General features: G+C 52.9%; 9 protein-coding genes across 9 annotated transcripts; 3 read left to right on the top strand and 6 right to left on the bottom strand.

Annotated features, from left to right (window-relative positions):
- Positions 1–435: 435 nt before the first annotated feature.
- On the bottom strand, positions 436–1,230 carry NEUTE1DRAFT_39086 (uncharacterized protein; the record flags this gene model as incomplete). The annotated part of the gene is made up of 1 exon (XM_009850477.1): positions 436–1,230. The coding sequence occupies one exon, from the start codon at positions 1,228–1,230 to the stop codon at positions 436–438; it is 795 nt and encodes a 264-aa protein (XP_009848779.1).
- A 597-nt stretch (positions 1,231–1,827) lies between these two features.
- NEUTE1DRAFT_37762 (uncharacterized protein) lies at positions 1,828–2,778 on the bottom strand (the record flags this gene model as incomplete). Its single annotated transcript, XM_009850415.1, has 2 exons — positions 1,828–1,914; positions 2,035–2,778. The coding sequence occupies 2 exons, from the start codon at positions 2,776–2,778 to the stop codon at positions 1,828–1,830; spliced, it is 831 nt and encodes a 276-aa protein (XP_009848717.1).
- Positions 2,779–4,279: 1,501 nt separating this feature from the next.
- NEUTE1DRAFT_60868 (uncharacterized protein) lies at positions 4,280–6,886 on the bottom strand (the record flags this gene model as incomplete). The annotated part of the gene is made up of 2 exons (XM_009851375.1): positions 4,280–4,603; positions 4,715–6,886. The coding sequence occupies 2 exons, from the start codon at positions 6,884–6,886 to the stop codon at positions 4,364–4,366; spliced, it is 2,412 nt and encodes an 803-aa protein (XP_009849677.1).
- A 1,416-nt stretch (positions 6,887–8,302) lies between these two features.
- On the top strand, positions 8,303–10,196 carry NEUTE1DRAFT_145456 (uncharacterized protein; the record flags this gene model as incomplete). The annotated part of the gene is made up of 3 exons (XM_009851374.1): positions 8,303–8,583; positions 8,699–9,667; positions 9,767–10,196. The coding sequence occupies 3 exons, from the start codon at positions 8,303–8,305 to the stop codon at positions 10,194–10,196; spliced, it is 1,680 nt and encodes a 559-aa protein (XP_009849676.1).
- An 850-nt stretch (positions 10,197–11,046) lies between these two features.
- NEUTE1DRAFT_121246 (uncharacterized protein) lies at positions 11,047–11,950 on the bottom strand (the record flags this gene model as incomplete). Its single annotated transcript, XM_009851373.1, has 2 exons — positions 11,047–11,603; positions 11,677–11,950. The coding sequence occupies 2 exons, from the start codon at positions 11,892–11,894 to the stop codon at positions 11,117–11,119; spliced, it is 705 nt and encodes a 234-aa protein (XP_009849675.1).
- Positions 11,951–15,297: 3,347 nt separating this feature from the next.
- Positions 15,298–16,479, top strand: NEUTE1DRAFT_128830 (uncharacterized protein; the record flags this gene model as incomplete). The annotated part of the gene is made up of 1 exon (XM_009851372.1): positions 15,298–16,479. One exon carries the CDS (start codon positions 15,298–15,300, stop codon positions 16,429–16,431), a length of 1,134 nt encoding a protein of 377 aa, XP_009849674.1.
- Positions 16,480–16,765: 286 nt separating this feature from the next.
- Positions 16,766–17,007, bottom strand: NEUTE1DRAFT_116517 (uncharacterized protein; the record flags this gene model as incomplete). Its single annotated transcript, XM_009851371.1, has 1 exon — positions 16,766–17,007. The coding sequence occupies one exon, from the start codon at positions 16,992–16,994 to the stop codon at positions 16,821–16,823; it is 174 nt and encodes a 57-aa protein (XP_009849673.1).
- NEUTE1DRAFT_79539 (uncharacterized protein) lies at positions 16,998–19,745 on the bottom strand (the record flags this gene model as incomplete). The annotated part of the gene is made up of 2 exons (XM_009851370.1): positions 16,998–17,601; positions 17,966–19,745. The coding sequence occupies 2 exons, from the start codon at positions 19,743–19,745 to the stop codon at positions 17,294–17,296; spliced, it is 2,088 nt and encodes a 695-aa protein (XP_009849672.1).
- Positions 19,746–21,132: 1,387 nt separating this feature from the next.
- On the top strand, positions 21,133–24,736 carry NEUTE1DRAFT_79537 (uncharacterized protein; the record flags this gene model as incomplete). Its single annotated transcript, XM_009851369.1, has 3 exons — positions 21,133–21,294; positions 21,454–22,279; positions 22,373–24,736. 3 exons carry the CDS (start codon positions 21,133–21,135, stop codon positions 24,634–24,636), a joined length of 3,252 nt encoding a protein of 1,083 aa, XP_009849671.1.

The raw sequence follows: 24,736 nt of genomic DNA, 5'->3' as shown, positions 1-24,736 counted from the left end.
TTCTTCCCTCCTCATGTATATCTCTTGATCTTTATTGTCCACGATCTTCTCTTGTGGTCCGTAGTCTATGTCGTGGATGTTTTCACAGATTCAAGTCTTCTCCATCCGACGGATCGTGCTTCTTACAACACATGGACTCAACACCGTTTTGAATCTTCCTACGCCAAACCGTCGCAAATACCACACGGATTTTCTACCTCTCACCATTGGTATGGTCTGGGGACAGTCGCTTGCGCGCTCGAAAATCATAACGTGGATGCCCTCGGCCAGAAAGTCTTGAGGCCGCCGATGTGTTGCCTGAACACGTACGTGTTCTCTTTTTTCCCTTTCTACCAGAATTGCGCAAGGGTATGTTAGTGAACTGCTCCCTCTACACCTATGGAGCCAAATGCAAAGGGGCTGAGGAGGACAGGTCAATTGCACGCAGAATGGAAATCATGTACATACCGCGCTGGAAGGGCCTTCGGAGGCCAAAACTGCAATGTCCTTCTTGAGTCGGCGCCACCACTTGAATGCATGAAGCTCATTCAAATCCTTGATATCTTCGGGATCGTCAAGATCCGTCCGCACAACCGCCTTCTCCAATTTTTGATGGTGCGTCTTCAACGCCTCGATCAGCTTTGCGCGGCGGTCGCCGTCATAAAGCAAGCGCTTGAGTTTCTTTCCGCCCATGAGATCGACCAAGCCTTCACACATATGAACATCCAGACTTCTCAGGTTCCTGAAGCGAGAGAGACACCCAAAAGCCCACTGCTCGTTGAGCAGCTCTTCTCGCATCCGGATGTCCACACGCGTCACGCCAAAAAGTGCATAGAGTATATGGTATTCTGAACGAGCGGGCCAATGCAGGTAGACGTGCCGCGCCTGGGTCTGAAGCAGGTATGAGCTGCCGATGATATACAGCGCGCTTCTGTTGCGGTCATCCCAGACGTGATCACCAATGGAGTCGTCGATGTCTACGACGCAATCGTAGCGGAGCATGATTTGCGTGTGGTCGAAATATTCCGAATAAGACTCCGTACGGATGCGCTGGCTGATGGCACCCAATTTGCGGATTGCCGAAAGTTGAGCTTTCAGGTAGTCGACTGTGAGGCCCAAATTGCTGTCGTCGTAAGGGTAGTAGGCTCGGTACACGTGGTCTTCCTCTGAAACAGTCCAGGCATGCCTGTAGATCTCGAGCCTGAGCTCAGCAGGAAGGTGTAAAAAGGGGAATACCGAATGGGAGCCCATTCTGTCTGGGGGGAAGGGCTTCCAGCTCCAAAGGAGGAAGCTTCTGTGATTTGCCTTGATTGATGTGGCGAAAGAATGGAAAAGCGATGGGATTTCTGACGGGTTGAGAGGCGGGAGATCAGAATCGTTACAAAAGGATAGATTTGTGTTGGACTGGGACGACGAAAAGATGTTGATTCTGGTAGTAGGAACAGAGAAGAAGGGAAAAAGCAGGGCAGCCTAAATACCCAGGACGGGAGGGCCAGTGAATGAAAGCACAGTGAATGGGCGCCAAAAGGAACGGCCGGCCAACAATTTTGAATGGGTCAAGGTCGAGGCGGAGGTGCGCCAGAGCCCACAATTTGAGGATTGCGGAAAGGACTTCAGATACACGGCAGGCACGAGCTCGGGGTGAATGGTCAGTCAGCCAGTATGACGTCGACCTTGGGATGAAAATACGGTATCCTACAAGTAAGAGGTATTTGTAAGTCCACCTTCCAGAAACCATACAGGAAAGGTGAGAGCCGGTTGAGGTTGGAGATACTTTAGGAAGGTGCGCGTGAATGTATATAGAGTAAACAAGAGCCTTATGGTTTCTCTGTCTTCCTCGTGCATCCCTTAGAGCCGCTCCTCACGGCGCCACACGGGGCACTGATAGCCAAAATGGTTTTGGATGATATGGCATGGAGCGTCGCGATACGTATCCTGTCGAGGCAGAAAATTAGTTAACTCACCATCCACATTGTCTGCGGTGTTGACGTATCAAAAATAAAAGACCTGGGAATTTGGTACAAAGATGATCATGGCAAGGTGGAGGAGACATACCTTGGGTAGTGTCAGGAGATGGTTCAAGATATTCCTTGTCAACCGCTCCTGTGAGCGTCCTCGCCTGACCCATCGCGATCGGTGTGCCTTCGTGATAATGCTCTTGGCCGTCTTGAAGGTAAGTCGAAGAGTGATCTTCTTCATCGTGGGCCACTCATAAAGTTCAGCCATACAGCAAGACCACATGCGCAAATCGTGCCAGTCTTTGTAGGTTTCGACATCGACATGGAGAGTCGTCAGATTCGGTAGCCGCATGACAAAGTAATACGATTCCCAGGGCCAGGGCATGTCAGGCACCTTAAACTCCGGTTTGTACTCTCGAATGCCTCTGTGCTTGTGCCGATCAATGTCCTCCACATCTTTGTCGAGCATTATGGCCCAGTAGACGTGCCTGGTATACTTGGCGAGAAGAGGATCCCTGATGATCAGGTCGAGACCCTGCTGATACTCGTCCGAATACCAAGCACCGTCTATGTTCGAGTAGGGCTCATGACGCAAATAGACTTGCGTCCGCCAGAAGAATTCGGAGAGGGCTTCGCTTCGGATGAACCTGCACAGGCTGTTGAGTTTCCGAAGGTGAGTTAGCTGATCTTTGAGAAGGTCGTGTTTCAGGGACCCTGGGTCATGGTACGTAGTGAGTGAGAAGGTGTACGGTTCAGGGTCCAGGTCCCACGTCAGCCTGTAGATTTGGAGTCTGAGTTCGACTGGGAGGCTCAAGAAGGAGATCTTGCTTTGATTTGCCATTGTAGAAACCACGTCTGCATCACGGTTTTGAGCAGTGCCTGGGGAAGAAGTTTGGAATGAAGTAATCGTTGATGAGAGCAGCGGCAAGTGGCTTGAGAGCAGTAAGAGGAGGAGAAAGGGAAAAGTAGTTGAAGAGAGGCAGAAGTTGCTTGGCTGTTCTTGATTCTGTTCGGGCGAGATGAAAGTTTTTTTTTAGTAGCGAAGGCAAGAAGAAAAGAGGAAGAGGAATGAGAAGTTGGCAAAGAGGAGAATAAATAATTCTAGCGCAGCGAAAGGAACACTTGTTTTTTTTTTTTTCTTTCTTGTTTTTTTGTCAATACTTTCAAGGTCTTGCTCTGCATTGCAGAAGTCAAGGTATGTACATGCGGCCAGACGTTCCTTCCACTTTCCAGACCAGCAACCTTGGATCTTGTCTTCACTTCCCTTGTGTCTGACCCGCCACTTCCGCTAATTTAATCTTCGAAAAATCCCGGCAAAAAAAAAAGAAAAAAAAAAAAAATTTAATCTGAGGTGAGGGAAGACAAAACGTATGAATACTAGACTCAATAGTTGAGTGAACCGTCAAAATTACCACTCACCATCACCATCACCAAACAAGCAATATCAGACAGCCCCCGCCCGATCATGTCCCTCCCCTCCGTAACTTCATGCATCCTTTCCCTGCACAGCACTTAACTGGACATGGAAATTATCCGAAGAGCATACTATATGTAACCAAAACAGGGAATCTGTGTCAAAATCTTGAACTCTTGATTGCATGACCAGAGTATGTCTGGTACGGTGGCAAACGATCGTAAGATTACGGTCCTGACGGTATAATCTCGCGGAATCCACCAAACACCGTATCTTTTTTGATAGCTGATCAGAAGGTAGAAAGTCTGCCAGACATATGCTCGGGTGATAGGAATCACGATTACTGTAAAGATATATCAGCCAAAGTCTTCTGGGAATTCTTCCATCTCGGAGCTGCCTGGGAATTGGGTTCAAGGATATAATACAAGACGCACGAAGTTCATATCCGGATCCAGTATCTACACTTGCAGATGAACAACCGTGTACCAGATTCCTGGAATGCCGGGACATCAAAACCTTAGGCGTCCACGTACACTTCACCCATACACGCCCAAAATCTTTTACCAGTAGGACAACACCAAAGCGCCAAAGTCACCAGCTGCCACAGGCGCAGCGTTGCGGAACCTCATAACTTTAGCACCCACTCTGCCCTTCAACTCTACGTGTCCATATACCTACACCGGTTGGACGATCTCATAATTCATACCCGTTGGACAAGGTTCTTGAGACCGCGAAGGCGACTAGTGAAGTGCGATGGGGGGTTGGACTACTCGACTATTGAATGGTAAGACATGATGGCCGACTAGAAAAAGGAGGGTAGTAGGGAAAGGCAAACAGACAATCTCGTTATTGTTGGACATGTGAAAAGGTATCGCGCCGGAAAAATTATGGAGCCTCAACATCAGAACGGTCTTGGTCACTCACATAATATCAACAAAGCTCCAGCTCGGTCTGGTCCGTGATCTATCAAATCAAGAAGTAGGCGTAGGTAAAATAGGTAGGCAGTCAATCATCATAACACCAACCCCGAAGCCCCATCACCGCCACCTCGCTGCTGTTGTTCCCACGTCCTCCTGCAAACATCCTTCATCAGTCTCTTGGGCGCCATCCGTCCTGTCATTAGCTCAAAGGCCTCGATGGCCATCTCCGCAACGACCTCGAGACCGTCGACGACAACCCAGGAAGGATTGACTTGATCTCGGTAGGCGTACATTTGGGCAACTAGGGGCGTGACGAGTGGTTCGTAGGCGAGCTGTGAAGATTGTCAGTTGGTGTTGGTGATGGAACATCTTGTGTAAGGGAACAGGAAGTGATGGGATTTGGACATAGTAGGTTGATAAGTAAAGTAGAAGCAATAACTTACCTCAACAACCACACCCCCCGTCGGACTCCTCAACCACCCCTCCGGCATCACAAAATCCGCCGGCGGCGTCCCGTCCAGACTCGTCGCGGGCACACATGAAATAATCATAGTAGGCAACTGATAACCCTCCGGCCACGGATCCGCCAATCTCTCAATGACCCTGCAAATCTCCAGTGTCGGTAGTTGCGACCCATCCGCACTCGGTTTCGCCATGACAACCATCCCCTGCTGCCCCTTAGCCCAATTATTGAAGTGATTCGCCACCTCCCTCGCCCTCTCCACCGTTCGGTTATAGATGAAAATGTTTCTACAACCAAGCTGAATAAGTGCATAAATAGCTGCGCGCGCCATGCCGCCCGCACCGATAACCAGCCCCGTGGTCTTGGAGGGTTGAACGTAATTCCTCGGACTAATAGCGCGCCGGAGGCAAGTAAAGATAGAGCTCCAATCGGTGTTATCGCCAAAGAACTCCTGCGCCGCACCGGCCTTGTTGCGAGAGTTGGCATGGTCCAGAATCGCATTGGTCTTGCCTCGAAGCGGCAGCACAACGTTGACGGCGCCAATGGCGGTGGCGTGGTGCGACTTGACCTTGAGCTGGGGCATGATGGCGAGTTTAAAGGGAGCGGTCAAGCTGGCGCCGCCAAAGGTGTCGGACAAGCAAATCTGGGTGAGCCGGTCCAAGGTAGAACAGGTGACGGCCTGGAAGGTGTGCGGCATCCCCGAGAACTCGTAGGCGGCGTTTTGCATTGCGGGGGATAGAGACCAGGAGACGTTGGAGCCGGTGACGTAGAACTCAAGCGGGTCGAGGAGGAACTGTTGGAACTCGAGGCCATAGGAGTGTGAATAGGTGTTGATAATGGCGATAAAGTCATGGTCGGTGTCCATGTCGCGGTGTTTGACGGGGTTGAGAATCTTGCTTTGTAAGGGGGTGCGGATGCCGAGGACGGAGAAGTCGTAGGCAACTAGGGGTGGGCGCGGGTTGGGGATGGTTTGCTCTACCCGCTTCTTGAAGGACTCGAGATATCCGACGGGGCTGTCGCCTGTAGAGAAGCGGGCCATCCGGACCAGGTCGCAGCCGAGAGACTGTGCGCGTCGGTAGTTCTCGAGGTGTTGGTCGTCGTGCCATGGAGGAGCTCCGAAGCCCATGTACCAGTAGTTTCCTATAACTTTGGACCGGCCCTTGTAACGAAGTGCCCGTTGTATGAGAGATTCGTCGCGCTGCAAATCCACGCTCAGATACTCGACGCCCAGTCGTAGGCCTAGTTCAAGCAGATCTGAGTCCACTGGGTTCTTCTCCTCTGGCGCCCTTCGTCGTTGTCCTCGGGGGTTTTCTTCCACATGGTAAATGATGGGCAGCCCCAGCTTCCTCCTGAGGAGGGCTACCTGCTTTGATACCACTTCAGCGACATCGCCGGGCCACTGATCAATAATGAACTCAACACAATCTGCACTGGCCTCAAACTCTTCCAGTGCCATGTCCAGTTCCTGCAGGTAGGATAGGCGAAGGCGCAAAGTATATGAATAGGATCGGAACTCGGGCGGAATGGCGACAACCGAAAAGGGGCTTTCCAGCCATGCCTTGGTTGCGCCTCTGCCGGTGATTTGATCCAGGAATTTTGTGAAGTCTTCCCGGACATTGAGTAGTTTTGAAGGAACCGTCTGTTGGCAATCCGCTGATGTGGAGGTACCAACGCAATGGGTTGCTGAGTCATCCAAGTTGTAGAACTCAAAGTTGGAGCACTCCCTATGCTTTTCATCCGCCTTGAGAAGAGCCGTGGCATCTGTCGCATCCAACAAGGCTGCTATTTGCTCCCTTTCCCGGTGGATATAGATGACGGGGTTCGTCCTGCAGTACTCGCGCAAGGCGTCTTGGGCCTCCTCGCTGAGACTGCTCATACCGCACTCGATGATGCACCCGAAGCGGTTGCTGTCGAGCATGCACTTGAAAACTTCGACATCCTGGCGCGCAAAGAGGTCCTTTCCGTGCTGAAGGAGGAACTGGCCGCGGGATATGCCAGTCAGTTTTTCGAAGTAATGGTCCTCGGTGACTAGGCGGCGGCGCAGATGAAGGGCGCCCATAAATCCGAGGGTACGCTTTCCAGCTCCTCGACATCCAACGAGAACGATGGACGCGTTCGGGTCGAATACCCGCTCATTCCTTGGCCCTAACATGGCTCCTGGCTGTGTATGTGTATGAGGTGGTGTTGTCTGTTGAAGATGTTGAGGTAGATGTGCTGGTGCCGCTCACATGTATCGTTTTGTTGATATCCCTCGTGTTGTGAGATGAGTGGCCTTGTTGATGGAAATGTTGTCGATGTCAAAGATGTGTGGGCCAACACGGGGGATCAAAGGGTATCTATCTAGAGGATCGAGCTGAAGGTCGAAATGTAGATACCCACTCGAACTTTGACCGGGACCGGGACACGGCGATGTAACGTCGTTGTAGCCGATGTGGTCGGAAGGCGTGGTAGTGAGGTCAATATTGTGCACTTATCATCAACCGCCAGAATCGGTGATTGGTGTTTTGGCCATGTTCTGGACGTTCGGCAGATGGAATGCCGATTGTGACAAACGGGATTTCCATGAGGCCCGAAGCGGGAAAATGTAACTCCCACCAAAGCTTTTTCCGTTACTAGCCTGCTTTTACCCCGTGGAGGAGCGGATGAAGAGAGTCCCTGAGACCCTTCCCACTGCAACCACCACACCGTTGCAGGCCAAGCTTCAGTGGGCTTTCCCCGCAATCCCGATTTGGTGGTGTCTTAACTCTCCACCTCAGCACGCTCCGCCCCTCCAGCTTTTTTCTCCTCCTTCTTGAGCTTCTTCACTTCTTCCGTTGTTCATCGTCGCCGGCTCTTGGGTCTTGATTTTACGAAGAAGTATGAAGGAAAGATTTGAGTTCCAAAGTTACCTATCTAATACTTCGTTTGACTGTCTGTCTGTATCCGTTAGCCCTGACATGACGGTGCTTTGGATTCCATTACTGACACTGTTCAGGTTGTCAAGATAACGCACTATCATTTCGCCATACCGTCCCGTCTTACAAGGCAGCCCGACTTCATGCCGTGTATGATGACTGACACTCCGATTAGTCGTCATCAACCTCACTTTGGATTTTTTGATGTTCCGCCGTAGCCCTCCATGGTTACAAATGATAATCTTACTCAGCTTACCCTGCCCATATGCTCGATCACCATCGTCAACTCCTCTACTCAGACAGAGCCTCATCGTAGCCAAGCCCGGCGTCGGGGTATAAAGCACGGGGCGTCGGCGTTAGCTCCGTTGTTAGTGGCACAATAACACTTGGCAACTGAACAGCGCCGAGCCATTAGCGACGCGGCTGCGCTATCAATTTCCTCAACGAAACTTATGGAGGTGTCATCGTCGTCAATCTCATCGTCGTCCAAATCTCAAAAATATTTTCACCCGAATTTGCTGCACATGCTTAGTGCTCGGTTCCATCGTACCGGTATCTCAGCCTCATCCCATCTCCCTACCTATCTTCCCGTAGTTCCCGCGCGTCTCCCGGCAATTGATTCCATCTGTCTATGGGGGTCCGCCTTGAACACGTTGTCTCACACGCACCATCAGATGGAGGACTTCGGCGCCGCTGAGGAACAGGCTCAACAGCCAAATAATGCCCACGATGAGACTCGACAGTCTCGAACCACGACTCCTTCAGCTCACACTTCCGCTCATCCATCGCCTCCACATCAGCAACAACTACAAACCGGCCCATTAGTCACCACTCCCGCTTCCGCTCCGGTTTCCGGCCCCTCAACATTAACACCGGGACCTCCGCCCTCCGACACGGGCGCCGACGCCGGCTCCGAACCCGTCAACCCCCGAAAGCGCAAAAAGGCTTCACGAGCGTGAGTTTCTTAATTTATCAGAGTCTTACTTTTCCCCAACCGCATGCACTCATCCCATCCAGCTCCCTCCTCTTTCCAGTTGTCCCCAACCCACATACTAACCCAACCCCCCCAGCTGCGACTTCTGCCACGTCAACCATCAACCCTGCGACAACGGCCAGCCCAAATGTTCCGTCTGCACCAAACATAACAAACCCTGTCTGTACCTGCGTCCGACAAAACGTCGCGGCCCTCAAAAGGGTTATCGAACAGCTCTCAACACGTACAAAGAGAGCGCCGCAGCATGGGGAGCCGTACTTGGCGCCATTCCCGGACTGGACGCCCTGATTGAGGGCCATCTGAGGGCGGCCGGCACTCAGGGGAAGCAGATCATTACGAGTATCAAGGATGCGAATGCGCAGGAGGGATTGATTGCCCGGTGGCAGGGTAGTGGAGTTTTTCGGGCTTTTTTCGGGGCGGTGAGGCCAGGGACGGCGGGCGGTGTTGGGGGAGGGGGCGAGGATGGAGGGAGGGAAGGGAGTAGTGCTCTTACACAGGATGGGGAGCAGGAGGATGAAGGAATGGGCGGTCTTGGTGTTGGGTCTCCGAGTGTTGCTGCTCAAGGAGTTCTAGGAGGACAAGCACCACCCGCGAAAAGATTCGCACGAGAAACGGAACAAAGGAGACAAGTAGCGAGGGATTTGGCTCAGTTACAGCAACAGCAGCAGCAGCAGCAGCAGCAGCAGCAGCAGCAGCAGCAACTGCAACAACTGCAACAACGGCAGTCCGTCGCAGCGGAAGCGGGTCTAGGAGGAGGAGGAGGAGAAGGAGGGAGACGAGCGTCGATATCCCCAACGAAATCACCAGCACCGTCGGTATCGGTACCACCGCCACCAATACTACAACCAGCAACAACAGCGACGACAACAACAATGACAACAACAACAACACCAGCACCCCGCCCCGTCCCTGTCACAAGCACAAGCACAGGGATACCCACTCTCAACACCCTCAACACCATCACCACCACCACCACCGCCCCACCCAAATTCACAATAAACGACTCCACCCTCTCAGACATCGTAGCCAAAGACGCTGCGCAATCGTACGTTTTATATCCCCCCATCACCTTCCCCCCTTTTCTCTCTTTCTCATGGCCCCCTTTATCTCTCTCATGGTAATTGACTTCCAAAACAAACAACAGCTCCTCACGAGAATCCCAAACCCTCCGTCCCCTTGGGTTCGCGCCCGACGAGACCATCGCCGACTTTTACAGCATGGGAGCGAATCCCGATCCAATCATGTCTGCCATGTCCATGTCCCACCACCATCACCAGTATCACCACCCGCTAGGCGGACCAAATGGCAGCAGCAGTAGCAGCAGCAAGCATTTTAATGTGAATTTCAACGGCGGCGGCAGCGGAGGTGGTGGTAGAGGAGGTGGTGGTGGAAGTGGGAGTATCAACGGGAATGGGAATGGGAATGATTACGATGGGACGTACCATGGCGGTATCGGCGGCGGCGGCGGTGGTGGTAGTGGTGCCGCTGCTGGGGATGCTGATGATGACTTTTTATTGTTTGATTCCGAGCAGAGGGCTTACTATGAGCTTTTGATGGGGAGGAGTTTTGGATGATTGATTGCCTCTGAGGGGGCGCAAACATCCATCTTTTTGAGGATAGTATAGTGGTGAGCCATAATTGAAACTCTGGCTAGGTGGGCGTGACTTTGGAAAATCGGCGTCAACAGCGGCAGCAGCGAAAAGGACTTGATATACATACCCGTGGGATTAACGAGCGAAATGGAACGGAGTTGGGGGGAAGAACGACGTGGTTCATGGAGGTACGTTTGAAAAATTAAGGTGAGACTGCGCAATCTGCTCTTTGCATCAAAAATGTAAACTGACATTGACTAACAGAGGCAAGGAAAAAAAGATGGAGACGAGACGAGGCATGTAGAACAACAATGTTGTAGAACAGAAACGCGTTCACACGACACACACACATAACGACGACGTATGATACCCGCCAAGTTATCAATGGCAAACTTTACACAAAGAATAAACAGACATCGACGAACTTCATCAAAACATGCCCGCAATCAAGCCCGACTACTACTAATACTGTTTATTTGTTATTTGGGTATTTATCTTGCAGTGTGTGTCTGTCTGCATGAGGTATCCATCAGCCTCATTCATGATTTCTAACGATCATATGTTCGTTTGCTGACTGAAAGCCAAAAGCCAAGCAAACCCATCAATCATCCTATCCGTCCGTCCGTCCGTCCGTCCATCCGCCAATTCCGAAAACCCCACCCCATGATTGCGCCCGCCATGATATGTAGTTATGTTGTGAGGTAGGTGTTGCCACCACCCTTGTTTAGAACAATTGTAAGAAAAGAACACGCCGGCTGATTTGAGCGAAATAGGTGTGTGTAATGTAAGAGCAAAAACCTCGCCAGGGATGGATGAAGAAGAGAAGGAGGCAAATGCCAGGAAGGGAAAATCGAAGCATGTAGGGAAACGCAGAAGAAGAGAGGATTGAGATGTTGACGACATCAAATCAGCTCAAACCCGTCATCCTCTTCAACTCTATCCTCATCCTCCTGCTGCGAGCTTCCCGCAGCAGCACCGCCCCTCAAACCCCTTCTCTTCGCCTTCCGCCCCTTCAACGCCTCTCCATTCGCATCCAGAATCTCGTACTCCTTCTCGACAAACTTCTCCGTCTTGCGGTCATCCGTCTTGACAAAGTTTTCCAAAGTCAAAGGGGTCCGACTGAATCCGGGTGTGGAGTCTTGGTCGAACGAGTAGAGGAAGTTATCCTCTGCTGCTGTTACTGATGAGAAGAGGTTTTTGGGGAGGAGAGATGGTGATGGGGGGTTTGGGGCGGCGGAGTAATCCTCGCGGTCATCGTAGCGGATGTCCTTGTGCGCAAAGAGCTTGGGGAAGTTGATGGAGTGGTAGCCAATGTTGTTGGAGCGGCCAGCGCCACCGCCGTGGCGGAGCTTGTAGAGGTTGCGGGAGGACTGTTTGGGGTAATCGCAGCTGTTGGGGACAGAGGGGTTAGTTTCTCCAAAAACAGCAAGAGAAAGGTAAAGGGTGAAGAAGTGAAACTCACCTAGAATCCCGCACTTTCCTCGCTGGTCGCGACTTGATCAGCTGATTGGGGTGCCCACTGCCAAGCAGCTCACCCGTCATCCAGTTCTTCTTGACGCCGGGGAGTTCGCGAGTGCCCGAGGCCCACTTTGTAGATGAGTCCTTGCTGCGCTTCCATTCCTTGTGGGAGCTGCGGAGGTCGCGCTCGTACTGGACGGAGGACTCGAGGGAGGTAGCCATGATGATGACGGTTACGGTTGGTGGTGATGATGATTATGATGATAATAATAATTAGTTGTAGGAGTTATTGTTGGCGGTAGTGTTTGAGGATGTAGAGAGAGGATGGTTCCGGGAAAGGTTGACTAGATGAAGCCAAAGTACTTTAAACTTGACAGCTTTCCAACTAGACAAAGACGGAATGCGGACCCCTTTTGATTCGATTCGTGATGTAATCCTCCAAGGGTATTCGGTCGGTCGGGGGTTAACCTAGGTACCACAGCGGTGTAGGTATGGAGACAAGGGCGTGCGTGACGTGCCGGGGGTGGTTGGCCTTAGGGTCGGTATCGACTAGTTGACTGCCAAGAACCTTGATGGTACTATACTGGGGATCTTTGGACTTTGGGCCCTGTCGATCTGCCAAGTGTACCAATTATGGAAATAGAGTTGTAATCGGCGGGATCTGAGAGAGAGAAGGTTCCTAGGGAGTTCGAGATGGATAGATGGAAGTTTTTGTGATGACTGAACTGGTGGGGGGACGGAAGGTGATCGGTGATGGTTGTTCGGTTGAGGTTGAGCTAGTGGAGGGGCTCTTTAGCGTCCTTGTTGTGGTGGTGAAAGAGAATGTGTGAGAGAGAGAGAGAGAGTTGGGAGGAGAAAGAACGGCTTTGTTGCGATGATTTAAAAGCAACACGGTTGGATCAGGTGCAGGTTGTGAATGACTGAAGAAACGGGCAGTCAAACTAAGGCCTGACTAAGTGTTCTATTGAAAACGCTGGCTGAGAAGACAACCTCGCTCAGGATATTGCCGGCGAGTGACTCAAGGAAGCGACTTCCCAGTTGGGAACAGTTGAGGCGTGAGCAGTGATAAGCGATAAAGACGGGGGCCAATAAGCGATGACGCGCTGTTCGATGACGGTAACAAGGAACTTGAACAGAACAGAAACAGCCAGTGATAAGGCTATCGATGGTATCCGTACGGTGTTTGTGCTGACTCTTGGGTTGTTGGACTTTGCAAGATGGACGCAAAGCAGGAGGGACAGCGGAAGCCCTTCGTTTTATCCATCAACGAGCCATGGCCAGCACTACTGCCTGGATTCTTCTGATGGAGGGTAGAATGTACTATCAGCAACACACGGGTCACTGTCAAAAGGACATCGATACCTTGCTGAGACACGAGATGGTCACCTTTCGCTAGGTTTGGAATCCATCCCAGGGGACCGTTTCTTATCAAGACTCCTTTCGGCATGGAGCAAAGTGCCCAGAGTGCATGTGGGAAGTACCCTGGTAGGTAGGTACCTCATGACCTGGATGGGACAAGGCCAAGTGACGACAGTGGCAGGAAGCCAGAGACTTCCATCTCGGTACATAGCATAGCAGAGTGTCCTGGTTGAGAAGTCAGCACGGCGCGGTCGAGGCACCGAGGCACAGTGCACACCAGCTGCCCATTTTGTGTCCAACCGCCCACGCTGCTCTGTCCACTGAGGTTGAAGAGTCGATACACGCCTTCTCTTCTTGTAGTCGGCCTCTGGCTTGATAATGCTGATGATGACATTGGCCGTTTTGATTACGCCTTGGATCAGCAATGGTCCTTTGAACGGCGACTTTGTTTCATCCTACCTGGAACGTCCATGTTTGTTGGATGCCCGTGTCCGTTGAGTTGGGTCCCGCTCGTCCCGTTTGCGATAGATGGACGGGTGTGTTTGGATCCAGGTCAATTGCACTCAGGTCTCAACAGCTGTTACACATGCTTCTCTCCATGTCAACAATGGCATCTTGCTATCTCCTGCCATTCACCTTCAGCAGAAACGGATGGGAAAAGGTTGTTGGAGTCTCCGACTTGCCCCGGATGCGGTGCAGTGCAGCCGGGAGGGGATGTGGGGAAAGCGATCCCGCCAACGACGCTAGAGCAGCGCAGCACGGGGTAACCGATTGCATTGCGGGGACTGTTACGTAGCCCGGTCGGTACATGTACCTCCACATTGAGCAAGATCAACCGATTTGAAGGTATTTTGGGTGCTTAAACATGTTCTCGTGGCCTCTGAATTAATAAACACGAAACGCCAGTTGTAGCCGTCGAAAGGATTCTCTGAAGAAGGCCCAGGTTTGTTGTTCACTAAGCTTATCGCTCATCGGCCCCAGGTACCTCTACGGCTCTCTGTCCAGCAAGGTCCTCGCCGGATGCCGAGGATGATGATGCTCCGTCAATCAGGGGCGCATGCGTCTCTTCTGCAGGGTAGCATCCGTCAGCGCGTGCAGTGGAGAATGATAAGCCGACACATTGACAACCACACCGCGATATCGGCGTCCTCTCTGGGCTACTCCTACTGCGCACATAGGTACACAAGTGGTCTTTAGGAGACAGAATGGCACCTAGATTGCAATCATGTTCGAACAAGTGTTCAACAACGGCGACCAGTAATGTTTGTTGATGGACGCCATCATCATCATCATCTATCTGGACCAGGACACTATCCAAGTTTGGTCAACCCCCCTTTTCCTCTCCCGGGCCAGCCTCACTTCCTGCCACTGCATAACTTCCACCCCAGTCCAAAGGTCAAAGAAGGCAGGGATATGCCAAGGCCCACGAGGCGTGGTCTGCTGACCCATCTCCGTCATCTCCATAGCCGCCTTTTGGAATGAAGGAGACGCGATCCAGGTACTTTACCATGGTCGAATAAGAGCAGGTGCTTATACGGCGTGCGCGATTGTTCGGCTATTTCGCCGTGTTCACCGTAACTCGATCGCCTGCTCAGCTGTTGAGGTTGTTTCTCGCGTCTTGTCGCCTATCCGGGGCGTGATGGGCGTGATGTGACTAGTATGGTCCGTACCAAGAGATGAAACCAACCGGCTGAATTCTAAACTCCCAGGACCTCTGACATTCGAGTCTCTGATTGATGATGGAAGGCTTCAATTGATGAACATCATTGATAGCCGTGATGATGGACAACCCGAACGCTCACGAGCCAGGCATAGTCCGTGTGCAATAGTCACACATATCCCTGAATTCACCGATGAATCCAAGCACACTAACACCACCGATCCCAAATCTGAGTCTGTCTTACTTTCTGGAGTTTTATTTTGTGATACCTTCCACCACATGCCACATTCACAATCGGCTCTCACCATCGCCGACAGCGGAACCATCACCAGTCCGTGTCACCAGTGATGTCACTGGACGTCTTCCCCTATCTTATCTTCGTGCGTGGAAAATGGAGCCAGCGATAAGGCAGCACCAACGCACGGGCCAATTGGAGGTACAGCCCACCTGTACTGTGTACACACACCGGCAACCGCAATCTAATCAACATCATCAGCACCACCATCGCCATCGCTTCAAATCAACAATCGACGATCAACAAGCACCATCGCACCCACCTGACCAAAACAGGACAACCCAGCCAAACCAAACCACATCAACGCAGAAATGCCCTCAGACAAAGCCGCCTACCTAGCAGCCCATTACCTCTCCACCGACCCGCCCAACAAATCCTCCTCTTCCACCTCCAAAAAACGCAAGCGCAAGAACAAATCAGCAGAAGATGGCCTCATTATAGCCGACGACGACGACACCTCTTGGGCCCAAGCCACAAAACGCGATTCTGACGATGACGATTTCGATGGTCCCGTGCTCGCTGCGGTGGTAGTATCAGCTGATTTTCGCAAAGCCAAAAAATCCGGATGGAAAACCGTCGGCTCTTCATCAGCCTTCACAAAACAGGCCACAACAAGTACCACGACAAATTCCACAAAGGAGGACATAGACGCCGCGGCGGCCGCCGATGCGATCCTAGCGCAAACAGCTGCCGAAACAGCGGCACTGGCGCGCGAAGCGGGCGGGGATGATGAAGTTCTCGTCGTCGACACCACAACGGGGGCAACGGCCCTCACGCGGTCGCACCAACCGGCCGAAACAGCCACGCAAGCACCCATCATGTCCAACGGGACGCACGCGGGACTACAGTCCGCATCCGCCATCACTGCTCAGTTAAAGGCTCGCCAAGAAGCCGAGCGTCGCGAGTTGGAGAGGATCCGAGCCGAACGCGACCAGCAGCATCCGGAAGACCAGGAGGAGCTAGTGTTGCGCGACGCCACCGGTCGACGAATCGATGCTTCCATGCGACGTGCGGAAGCGCGCAGACAACAAGCCGAAGCTGAACGCAAGGAAGCAGAAAAGAAACGTGCCCTCAAGGGCGAAGTCCAACTCGAGCAAGCGCGGCGGAGGAGGGAAGAACTAGAAGAAGCCAAACTGATGCCTCTTGCCCGTTCCAAAGACGACGAACAACTCAATGCCGAACTTAAGCAGCAGGACAGATGGAATGATCCCATGGCGCAGTTCCTTGCCCCGGAAGAAGTCAAGGTAAAGGGAAGGAGAAAAGAGACGGCGGGGAGGAGACCGACGTACAAAGGACCGGCACCGCCGAATCGGTACGGCATCAAACCGGGCTATAGGTGGGATGGAGTGGACAGGAGTAATGGATTTGAAGCAGAACGGTTCAAGGCGATTAATCGGCGGGAGAGGAACAAAGGCTTGGAGTATGCTTGGCAGATGGATGAGTAGTTTCTCCACCCAACATGGGATTGCTCTAGAAGGGTTACGGTGATGGTGAATGGTTAATGATGAACGATGGAAAAAGAAAAAGTTTGGATTAGTTACCTTGTTTGGTGTTCGGCGTCAAAGTTAAATTTTTTACGGGTTGTTCAAATATGAACAAGAACAGGGCCGGCTGGTCGTCTTACAGGGTAATTAAGAGTTTGGCGAAGAAGTTCAGGGTGGCACAAGCCGAAATAAATGTTAAGTGACTAGGGCAGATTATTCTTCATCACTAGTCAAAGAAACAACATTGAAGGAGCAAGAACAATATCTTCACCAAGCACCGCAAGATGCATGACATGGCTTCAAATGAGGTCTGTTGCTAGGTACTATCTGTCTAATCGACAAGTGTTGGCCTAAATATCTTCGTCTCCGCCATGTTCAAGGAGTAATGTCATAAAGTAGTGATATTGCGATATCGATCGTGCAAAATCCAACCGCTTATACCTATGTGAGGATCTCTTGTAGGTAATTTGCTGCTCTTCTAGCCAAAGCCTCTTCAAAACAACTTCAACTTTTTGGAACCACATAACTCGGCGATCGGTGTAATATTTTGATGCGAATCAGCCCACGGATTCAAATTCGAATCGGCCGTTTCGGTTCAGGTTTGTCGTTGACCATAGTTTCCAGCTTGGATGACAGGCATTCTGCACTTGTGTCGCCTGTCTGTCTTCGGAGGGGTAGCATAACCACTTCCCCTCCTTCCTGAGCCGGCTTATCACTTCCAGCCCGATATTCTGTTCCATTCCTAGTTACAGTCCCCCGTTCCATCATGAACCGCCGCCGCCGGTGCTTCCTCATCAAGAGCCTAGGGCATGCCGCTGCCGTTTTACGACTGAGGGCTAGCAGCACCACTTCCTCCACCTTGAGCGGGGCCCGTCTTGCGCCTAATGAGCTTGTCGGGACCTAAGTAACCAAAGCGCTTGACCATGCCAAGCCACTCGGACTTGGTGGACAGGTGGGGCTTGGAGCGGTTGGGCGTCGCATCGATGCGATGACTGAAGGGTTTCATGAGCACGGCGAGAGCGACGCCGTTGGGGTACTGGTCGATGGCGGCCATGACTTCTTCGGGCTTGATGAAGTCGTTGGCTGGGGTGGCGCCGCCCGAGGTAGGTGGCGGGGAGCCGCTGGGAGAGCCTGGGGGTGTGATCATGTTAGTGAGGTAGTGGAGGTGGACCAACGTGTGTGTGTTTAGGAAGATTAAAGAGGTGCTGGGGGGCGGCAAGGGTGAAGGAACGGATATTGCTGTAAAAAAAGTATTGGGAATGTCTGTTGACCGTAACAAGGGTTTTATACAGAATCAACGGTGACTTGAAGCGATGGGAGGGTGATAATGTCACAAAGAGGGTTGATAACTCAGGTTATGAACTCTTTGACGAAAGCACAAAGAATGGTCGAACACAATTCCAAGCCATGTAAGAAGCCAAGCCACAGACGTGAATGGCCGTCATAGAGCAGAGTGAAAGCTGCCATAGAGCGAGGAATGCAATCAGCGACGGACAACGGCATTTCTTACCTGGCTGGGGAGGGCTACCGGGCCTGGACGTAGGCACCTGCTTAATCTGGGGCCTGCTGCTCTTCGCACCGCCGTCAGACATTTCACCGTCGCTGGTGGCCCCCTTGGGACGGCCAGGCAGGGGAGTATTCGACCGGCTCTGGCCCACGGATGCCGTGCCCTTGTTGGCAGCGAGCTTGGCCTTCTTCCGGCTCGATTCGGCTTCACTAGATTCCGACAAGTTGGGCGAACCAGCACGCTTCAACTTGTTCTTCTTTGCAGAATCAGGAGCCTTTTGCTTGCCTGTCGGCGTCGCAGTACCCTTGCTGATGGTACCCGAAACACCATCCTTCTTCTCTTCTTCCTTGACTTCCTCCCCCTCCTTCTTCTCCTCATGCTCATCTTCGGATTCCTCCGAATCGGCAAAGGGGTTGTCCGACTCCCTCTCCGAGTCGGAGCTTGCATCGTAGTCCATGGCGTGCTCCAACTTGACCAAACGCTTAACGACTTCCTTGCCCGTCTTCTTCAGCCTGAGCTTCTCCAACTGACGCTCTCTCTCTTCCTCGTCAACCTTGCTCTGATCACCCTCGCCAAACAAGTTGGCCGCAGCTTGCTCGCGACGAATACGCTCCTTGGCCTCCTTGGCATCCTCATCCTCTGCCTCGAAACCGGGGGTCTCATCGTCGTCCTGGAACTCGTCGCCTGACATGTCGAGCTCGAAATCGTCCCGTCTCTCGGACTTGGGAGCAGCCCTCGATGTGTAGCTCTCCGTCTTCACACGCGCACGCCCACCAAGGAACATCCTAGTATCGGCCTTCTCCTTTTGAGTCAGCTCCCTCTCCCTGTCGCGCATGACCCAGCGCTTGACGTCCTTGTTCTGCTTCATCATGTTCTCGGCGTCGTCCAGGGACAAAACGTTGAACTTTGGCTTCTCATGGAAGGCATACCAACGGGTCAGGGGGATCATTTGGAACTTTTGATCCTGGGTCTGGATGAGAGCACAGTTGACTTCGGACAGACCGGCGACGTAGTGTCCGACCCAGACGCCCGACTTGCCCTCGGCATCTTCGAGGTGCCATGGAAGCGTCTCCTGATACCGCAGATCCAATGCTTTCTTGTGCTCCTCTGAGTGCTTTCCGTGAAAGACGTGAGTCTTCAAGCTCTTGTCCTTCTTTTGCGGCTTATTTGGCTCATTCGGCTTCATGACGGGTGCGATCTTGGCTTGATCCAATGCACGCTGGGCTTCTTTGGCCTCCTTCTCCTGCCGAATACGCTCGGCCTCTGCATCGTCCATCGGCACATCCTCCATCTCTTCCTTGAGCGCCATGCGGTGAGCAGGCGGCAGACGGGGGTCCCGGCGTTGCAAAGTGACGGGGCGGGGGAACTGGTCTTGGTCGGTTACGTCCAGATTGCCGTGTTTGTTGTTGAGCTGCATGACATGAAACCGCAACTCCATGAGCTGCTTCTTGGTTACTATCAGCGGGAACTCTTCGACATAGCCCTGCGCTTGTTCACTCCATTTCCCCGGGTTCATGGATCTCTTCCTCTTGTGCTCCATGGCCTTGATTTCGAGCTGGCGAAGCGACCTGTTTTGGCCGGCGGTTTCCGAAGCACGAGATCTGGCCTCCCAGTCGGCAGGTCGTCGTGCCATTGGGGGTTTCGGAAGGGTTTTCTTTCTAGCCACGAGGGGATCGGCATTGGCCTTTTTGCGGATGATTTTCTTGGGTGGTTGTGGCCCATTAGGAGCAACGCCGGTGGGAGGCGCGCCGGCGGGGGAAGCACTCATGTTGACGGGTGAATGAAGTATTTTTTCGGGAGCTCGTGGGAAATTCGGTTGGGAGAGCGAGTGGACGTTTAGGCTTGGGTAAGAAGTGAGGTTGGTTGCTGGTCGCTTGGACTGGGTCGTACGTCATGCGGGATCTAGGTCGACCTGGCCTTGATCGGCAGTTGTCACCAATTCGCGATTGGCGCGTGTTCGGTCAGGCGGAAAATGATGCGTAGTTTCGAGATTCCGCTTCGAATAAATGTCGGGTAGTATCGAAAAAGTAGGCCGTTATTTCCTGGTTGTGGGAAGTCGGCGTGAATATGGAAAGACAGTGGTGGGTTGGGAAATCGTTAAGCAGTGGTTGAAGTTCGAAGTCGAAGTCGCAAGTCTAGGCAGTCGCGCTAGAAGTAGGTGGCACTAAAAGAGCTGCCAGGTGCCCTGTGTGCTGCGAGACAAGGTTCTTTATCACAATGCCCGCCCCATTTTTGGCCCGAGAGCCTCAAATCCCCAGACAAAGACGAACGGAAGAGTGGGTCTTTGACAGCATCACGGCCAATCACAAGTCAGATCACTTCATCCGCGACCAATGAATTGACCGGAAACGTACAGGCCCCTTGCTCAGCCTCTCCACAACTACGTAACCGGCGACCTAGTCATTTAGCATTTCACCTATTGTTGTCGCTCATAGTCGCATGTGCCAAAGATTGGGTGCTTCGCCGTGCTGTTCCTGCCCGTTGCTTGCTGCCGTCGGGTGTCACAGTCTGAACAATCTCACTGTTTGTGGACGGCTGGACATGGCCGACGTGTTTACGCAAACAAAGCAATAAGCATGACGCGACTTCACACGATATTCTAAGTCTAAGGAATAAGTCCAGCTCCAGGGTATCGCATCAGGGCCACATCGCCGCCCCCCAACGGCCCCATCCCAGCGCTGTGGTACATGCTGTAAGGTACCTTTTGACACTCCATATTCCATGCCAACTGCCCTGAACTCTGAAGCCTAAAGTGAAATTCCTGAAAGAGGGGAGTCAGGACGACGGGAGACGTGTTGCTTTTTAGCTCGCGCCTGGGCTCATCTTCATCACTTTTCCCGAATCTATCTCAGGCCAACTGGTACCTAGCTCCCTATATACATGACAGTTTGGCTGACCACTCTCTCTTCACAAAGTGGTCTGGCATATCCAACCTCACTGCGGGCTTCTCTTAGCCACCACCACCACCTTCACTTGATGACACCATCAACAACACCTGACTACTCTTCTCTGTATGCATACAGCCTACTCGCCTGGCCATACTTGAACAAAAAAATCGGAGGCTTAGAGGTTGTCTCGATTCTCAGGTCATCACCGCTGCAATGGAGCAAGGACAGGGAGTCCGAGGACCGGGTCTTGAGGATCGCTTGAGGACTATGATCCTCACCAACTCCAACGACCCAGAGCCCCAAGTGGAAAACGCCCCCAACGGTTCATCCCCTCCACAACCCCGGAAGCGTCTCAACCAGGCCCAGCGTCGTCAAATGTCCGCTCAGCTGAATATCGCCATTGACCCTCGTGCTCAACTACCTGATCCTGTCCGACCACAACAGGCCTTGAGAGGGTTTGTGCCTCAACCAGGACCTCCGGCCGGACATCAACCTGCACAGCGACTTGGGCACCAAGTTGGACATCAGGCTGGGCGTCAACCTGCACTGTATGGTAATGGAGGCCGTTATAGAAATCAAAGACCTCAGTCAGGACCACAACCAACAGCTTATCACCACCAGCAGACTGGCCCTAGAGCCCACCAGCCAAACCCGCCTCATACGGGCAACCAGGTTCCGGTACAACTTCAGGGACATGCCCAACCCAGACACCACCCTTCCCGCTCTTACCACGGCCCAGGCCCCCAGCATTTGGACCTTAACACCTGGCGACAGCCTCTCAATTCCGGTCCTAATCCCGGCTCGGCCCACCACACTCCCCAAGGATCCTTCGATGGTCCAGTACCTAGAAATCCCAGAGGGGGTGCGCTTTGGAACCCCGGCAGGCAACCCCAGGTCCGGCCGGAACAGCTCAAGGCACAAACCGACATGCTTGAGGGTCTATGCGCAACCATCATCGCGAATGCCCAGATCGAATACGACGACATCGTTAAGAACGAGACTTTTCGCCAAAAGATCGAGGCACTTGCCCAGGCCGTCATCACCCAGTACGAACAATCTCAGAACGGCTTCCACGACTTTCCTCCCCAGAGCGTCCAGCTCCGGTGCTTCGGCAGTCTTGCTTCTGGGTTTGCTACCAAGGCCGCTGACATGGATTTGGGTCTCTTGTCGCCTCTCTCACGCCTGCAGCCAGATGCTCCAGGCTCTCCAATCCCCCGGCTAATTGAAAAGGCGTTTCTCGAAGTTGGACTTGCCGCTCGCCTGCTTTCAAAGACCAGAGTGCCCATCATCAAAGTCTGCGAAAAGCCGCCAAAGAGCTTGTACGATGATTTGGTGGAGGAGCACCTGAAGAGGGAGAGGGAAATGTCAGATAAGGGAGAAGACGAAGAGAACGACGATCCAGAGCATGACTTAAGTGAAGATGTCGAGCATGAGGCTGATCAGCCGGCAGGCGGTCATGCATCTGCAGTGGATGAGAAGCAGCAGAAGCAGCAGAAAGGGCAGAAAGATGATATGCAAGATCAGCCGAAGAAAAAACGCCATGACGAAGAAGGCAACCAAGACGACAACGGTACAGAGAAGAAAGAGTTCAAACTCTACCAAGCCTTGAATCAAACCCTAAACTCCTATTACGGCACAACAAAAGGTTACTTGAGAAGTCTTGGCGGACGCGATTTAACCAACTCAACAATCAACAACTTTTCCCCAGCCGACTTCCAAAAGCTGAACCAAGTTTGCTTGGCATTCGTAGAGGGGCTCGAGGATCGCCAGCTGCGCGACCGTTTGTTCAGTTACAATTCTCTGAATCGCTACGATCTTGAGTATCGAGCCGACCAACCCCGCACTCTCCAGGGCGTGTACACGCAAGTCGAGGGCGAGCAGATGGTGATGATGTGGGAGTCTCGTCACATCACCGAAAAGGACGCCGACAAGGAAGCGCGAGGCCAGATGTGCGTAAACAGGTGGAAGACCCTGCAAGACCATCCCAACTGTAGCGCCGATCCTCTGGGGTATGACAGGGACCTGAAGCGGGCGGCTGATCAACTGCGAGGGCTGCCTTCCATCCAGCTCATGCTATTGTCGCAGGGGCAGTACGAGTCAACTGCGCAGTATTGCGCCAGGGCGAAGGAGTTGGTGGAAGAATTGGTTGGAAATGACACTGCTGATGAAAGGAGAGAGGCGATCACCCTCATCTCGCGCCGCTACATCGACGGCATCAAAGACGAGGCCATACGGGAGGCAGTCAAGGAATTCGCGGAAAGTGTTGGATATTCCGATTTCCACGCGATTGGAAAGAGACACATGAGCTACCACCTCGCTCATGACCTGGAGCATTGTCTCGGGAGAAATCTCTATCCTAAGGATACGGAAGACAAAATCAGCTCGTACATCGCTTTCCTCCGGGGACCTATAGTGAGGTCCCCGGTCGAGCCCTTCGAGTGCGGCTTCGAGACCCCTCTGTCCCCAGACCTCATCGAAACCATTTCCCAGATCCGCTCAATCGGTGACCCATCAACCATGGGCCCTAACCAACCCCGCGATCCCTACCGCGACCGCTTCGAGTTCCCCAAGTCCGGTGTAGGCATCCAGTGCGACATCAACTTCTCCGCCCACCTCGCCATGCACAATACTCACCTTCTTCGCTGCTACTCGTCCTGCGACCCGCGCGTCCGGCCCATGGTTCTCTTCGTCAAGCACTGGGCCAAGGTTCGCGGCATCAACTCCCCTTACCGCGGCACCCTCAGCAGCTACGGCTATGTTATGATGGTGCTACATTACCTAATCAATGTCGTCAAGCCCTTCGTCTGCCCAAACCTGCAACAGCTCGCCCCCCCTCTCCCACCTGACCTCACGGCAGAGCAGCTGAACGACGTGGCCTTTTGCAAAGGTAAGAACGTGCATTTCTGGCGCGATGACCAGGAGATCCAGCGTCTGGCGGCCATGGGCATGATCAACCAGAACCGGGACTCCATCGGCCATCTCCTCCGTGGGTTTTTCGAGTACTACGCCCAGAATGGCTCGTTGTCTACACTGCCCGGCAGAGGCTTTGATTGGGGCAGGGATGTCATCAGCCTTCGCACGCAGGGCGGAATTCTCAGTAAGCAAGAAAAGGGGTGGACGGGCGCTAAGACGGTGTTGGAGTCGACGCCGGGTGTGCCGTCCACTGTTGCCCCGTCGGCGCAGCAGCCACAACAACAAGCAGCTGCTCCGCTTGCCGGTGGTGCTCCCCCTGGTATGGCGCCTCCGCCAGGTCTCGCCCCTCCGCCAGGCTTCCCAGCACATTCCCCTGTCCCTGCCCCTGTCCCTCCCGCTCCTACCACCGAAGAACCCACCCCGACGGGCCCTTTTACCGAGCAACATCAACAGCCGAAACCGGATGTGGAACTCAAAGAAGTCCGCTACCGCTACCTCTTTGCCATCGAGGACCCCTTCGAGCTCGACCACAACGTCGCCCGCACTGTCACGCACAGCGGCATCGTTGCTATTCGGGACGAGTTCAGGAGGGCTTGGAGAATCATTAGGAATGCTGGGAGGCTGCAGGTACAAGGACAGGGATTCCAGGGACACCAGGGACATCAGATTGGAGGTGGAGAGGTGCCAGTGCTTGAAGAGGAAAACCTACTGGAGGATGTGCTGGAGGCTGGAAAGAAGAAGCAGAGGGAAGAGTTTGATGAGTTGTTGGATGAGCTACATGGAAGGGTTTGGAGAGGAGAGGCTGTTGGGGAGGCTCGGAGGGAGGAGGATGGTGGTGGCGGTGGTGGTGATGCTTGATGGTGTATTTGCAACGATTGACGAAGGGTGTGTTGTGAATGTTTGATTTTATCCATATGTAGTGGTTCTTGTGGATAATTGAAAACTTATTTGTCCCGTC

This window comes from Neurospora tetrasperma, assembly GCF_000213175.1.
Source record: "Neurospora tetrasperma FGSC 2508 unplaced genomic scaffold NEUTE1scaffold_2, whole genome shotgun sequence".
In the NCBI taxonomy this organism is placed as follows: domain Eukaryota; kingdom Fungi; phylum Ascomycota; class Sordariomycetes; order Sordariales; family Sordariaceae; genus Neurospora; species Neurospora tetrasperma.
Note: the sequence above shows the minus strand (reverse complement) of the source record. Positions and strands in the feature narration are given on the sequence as shown.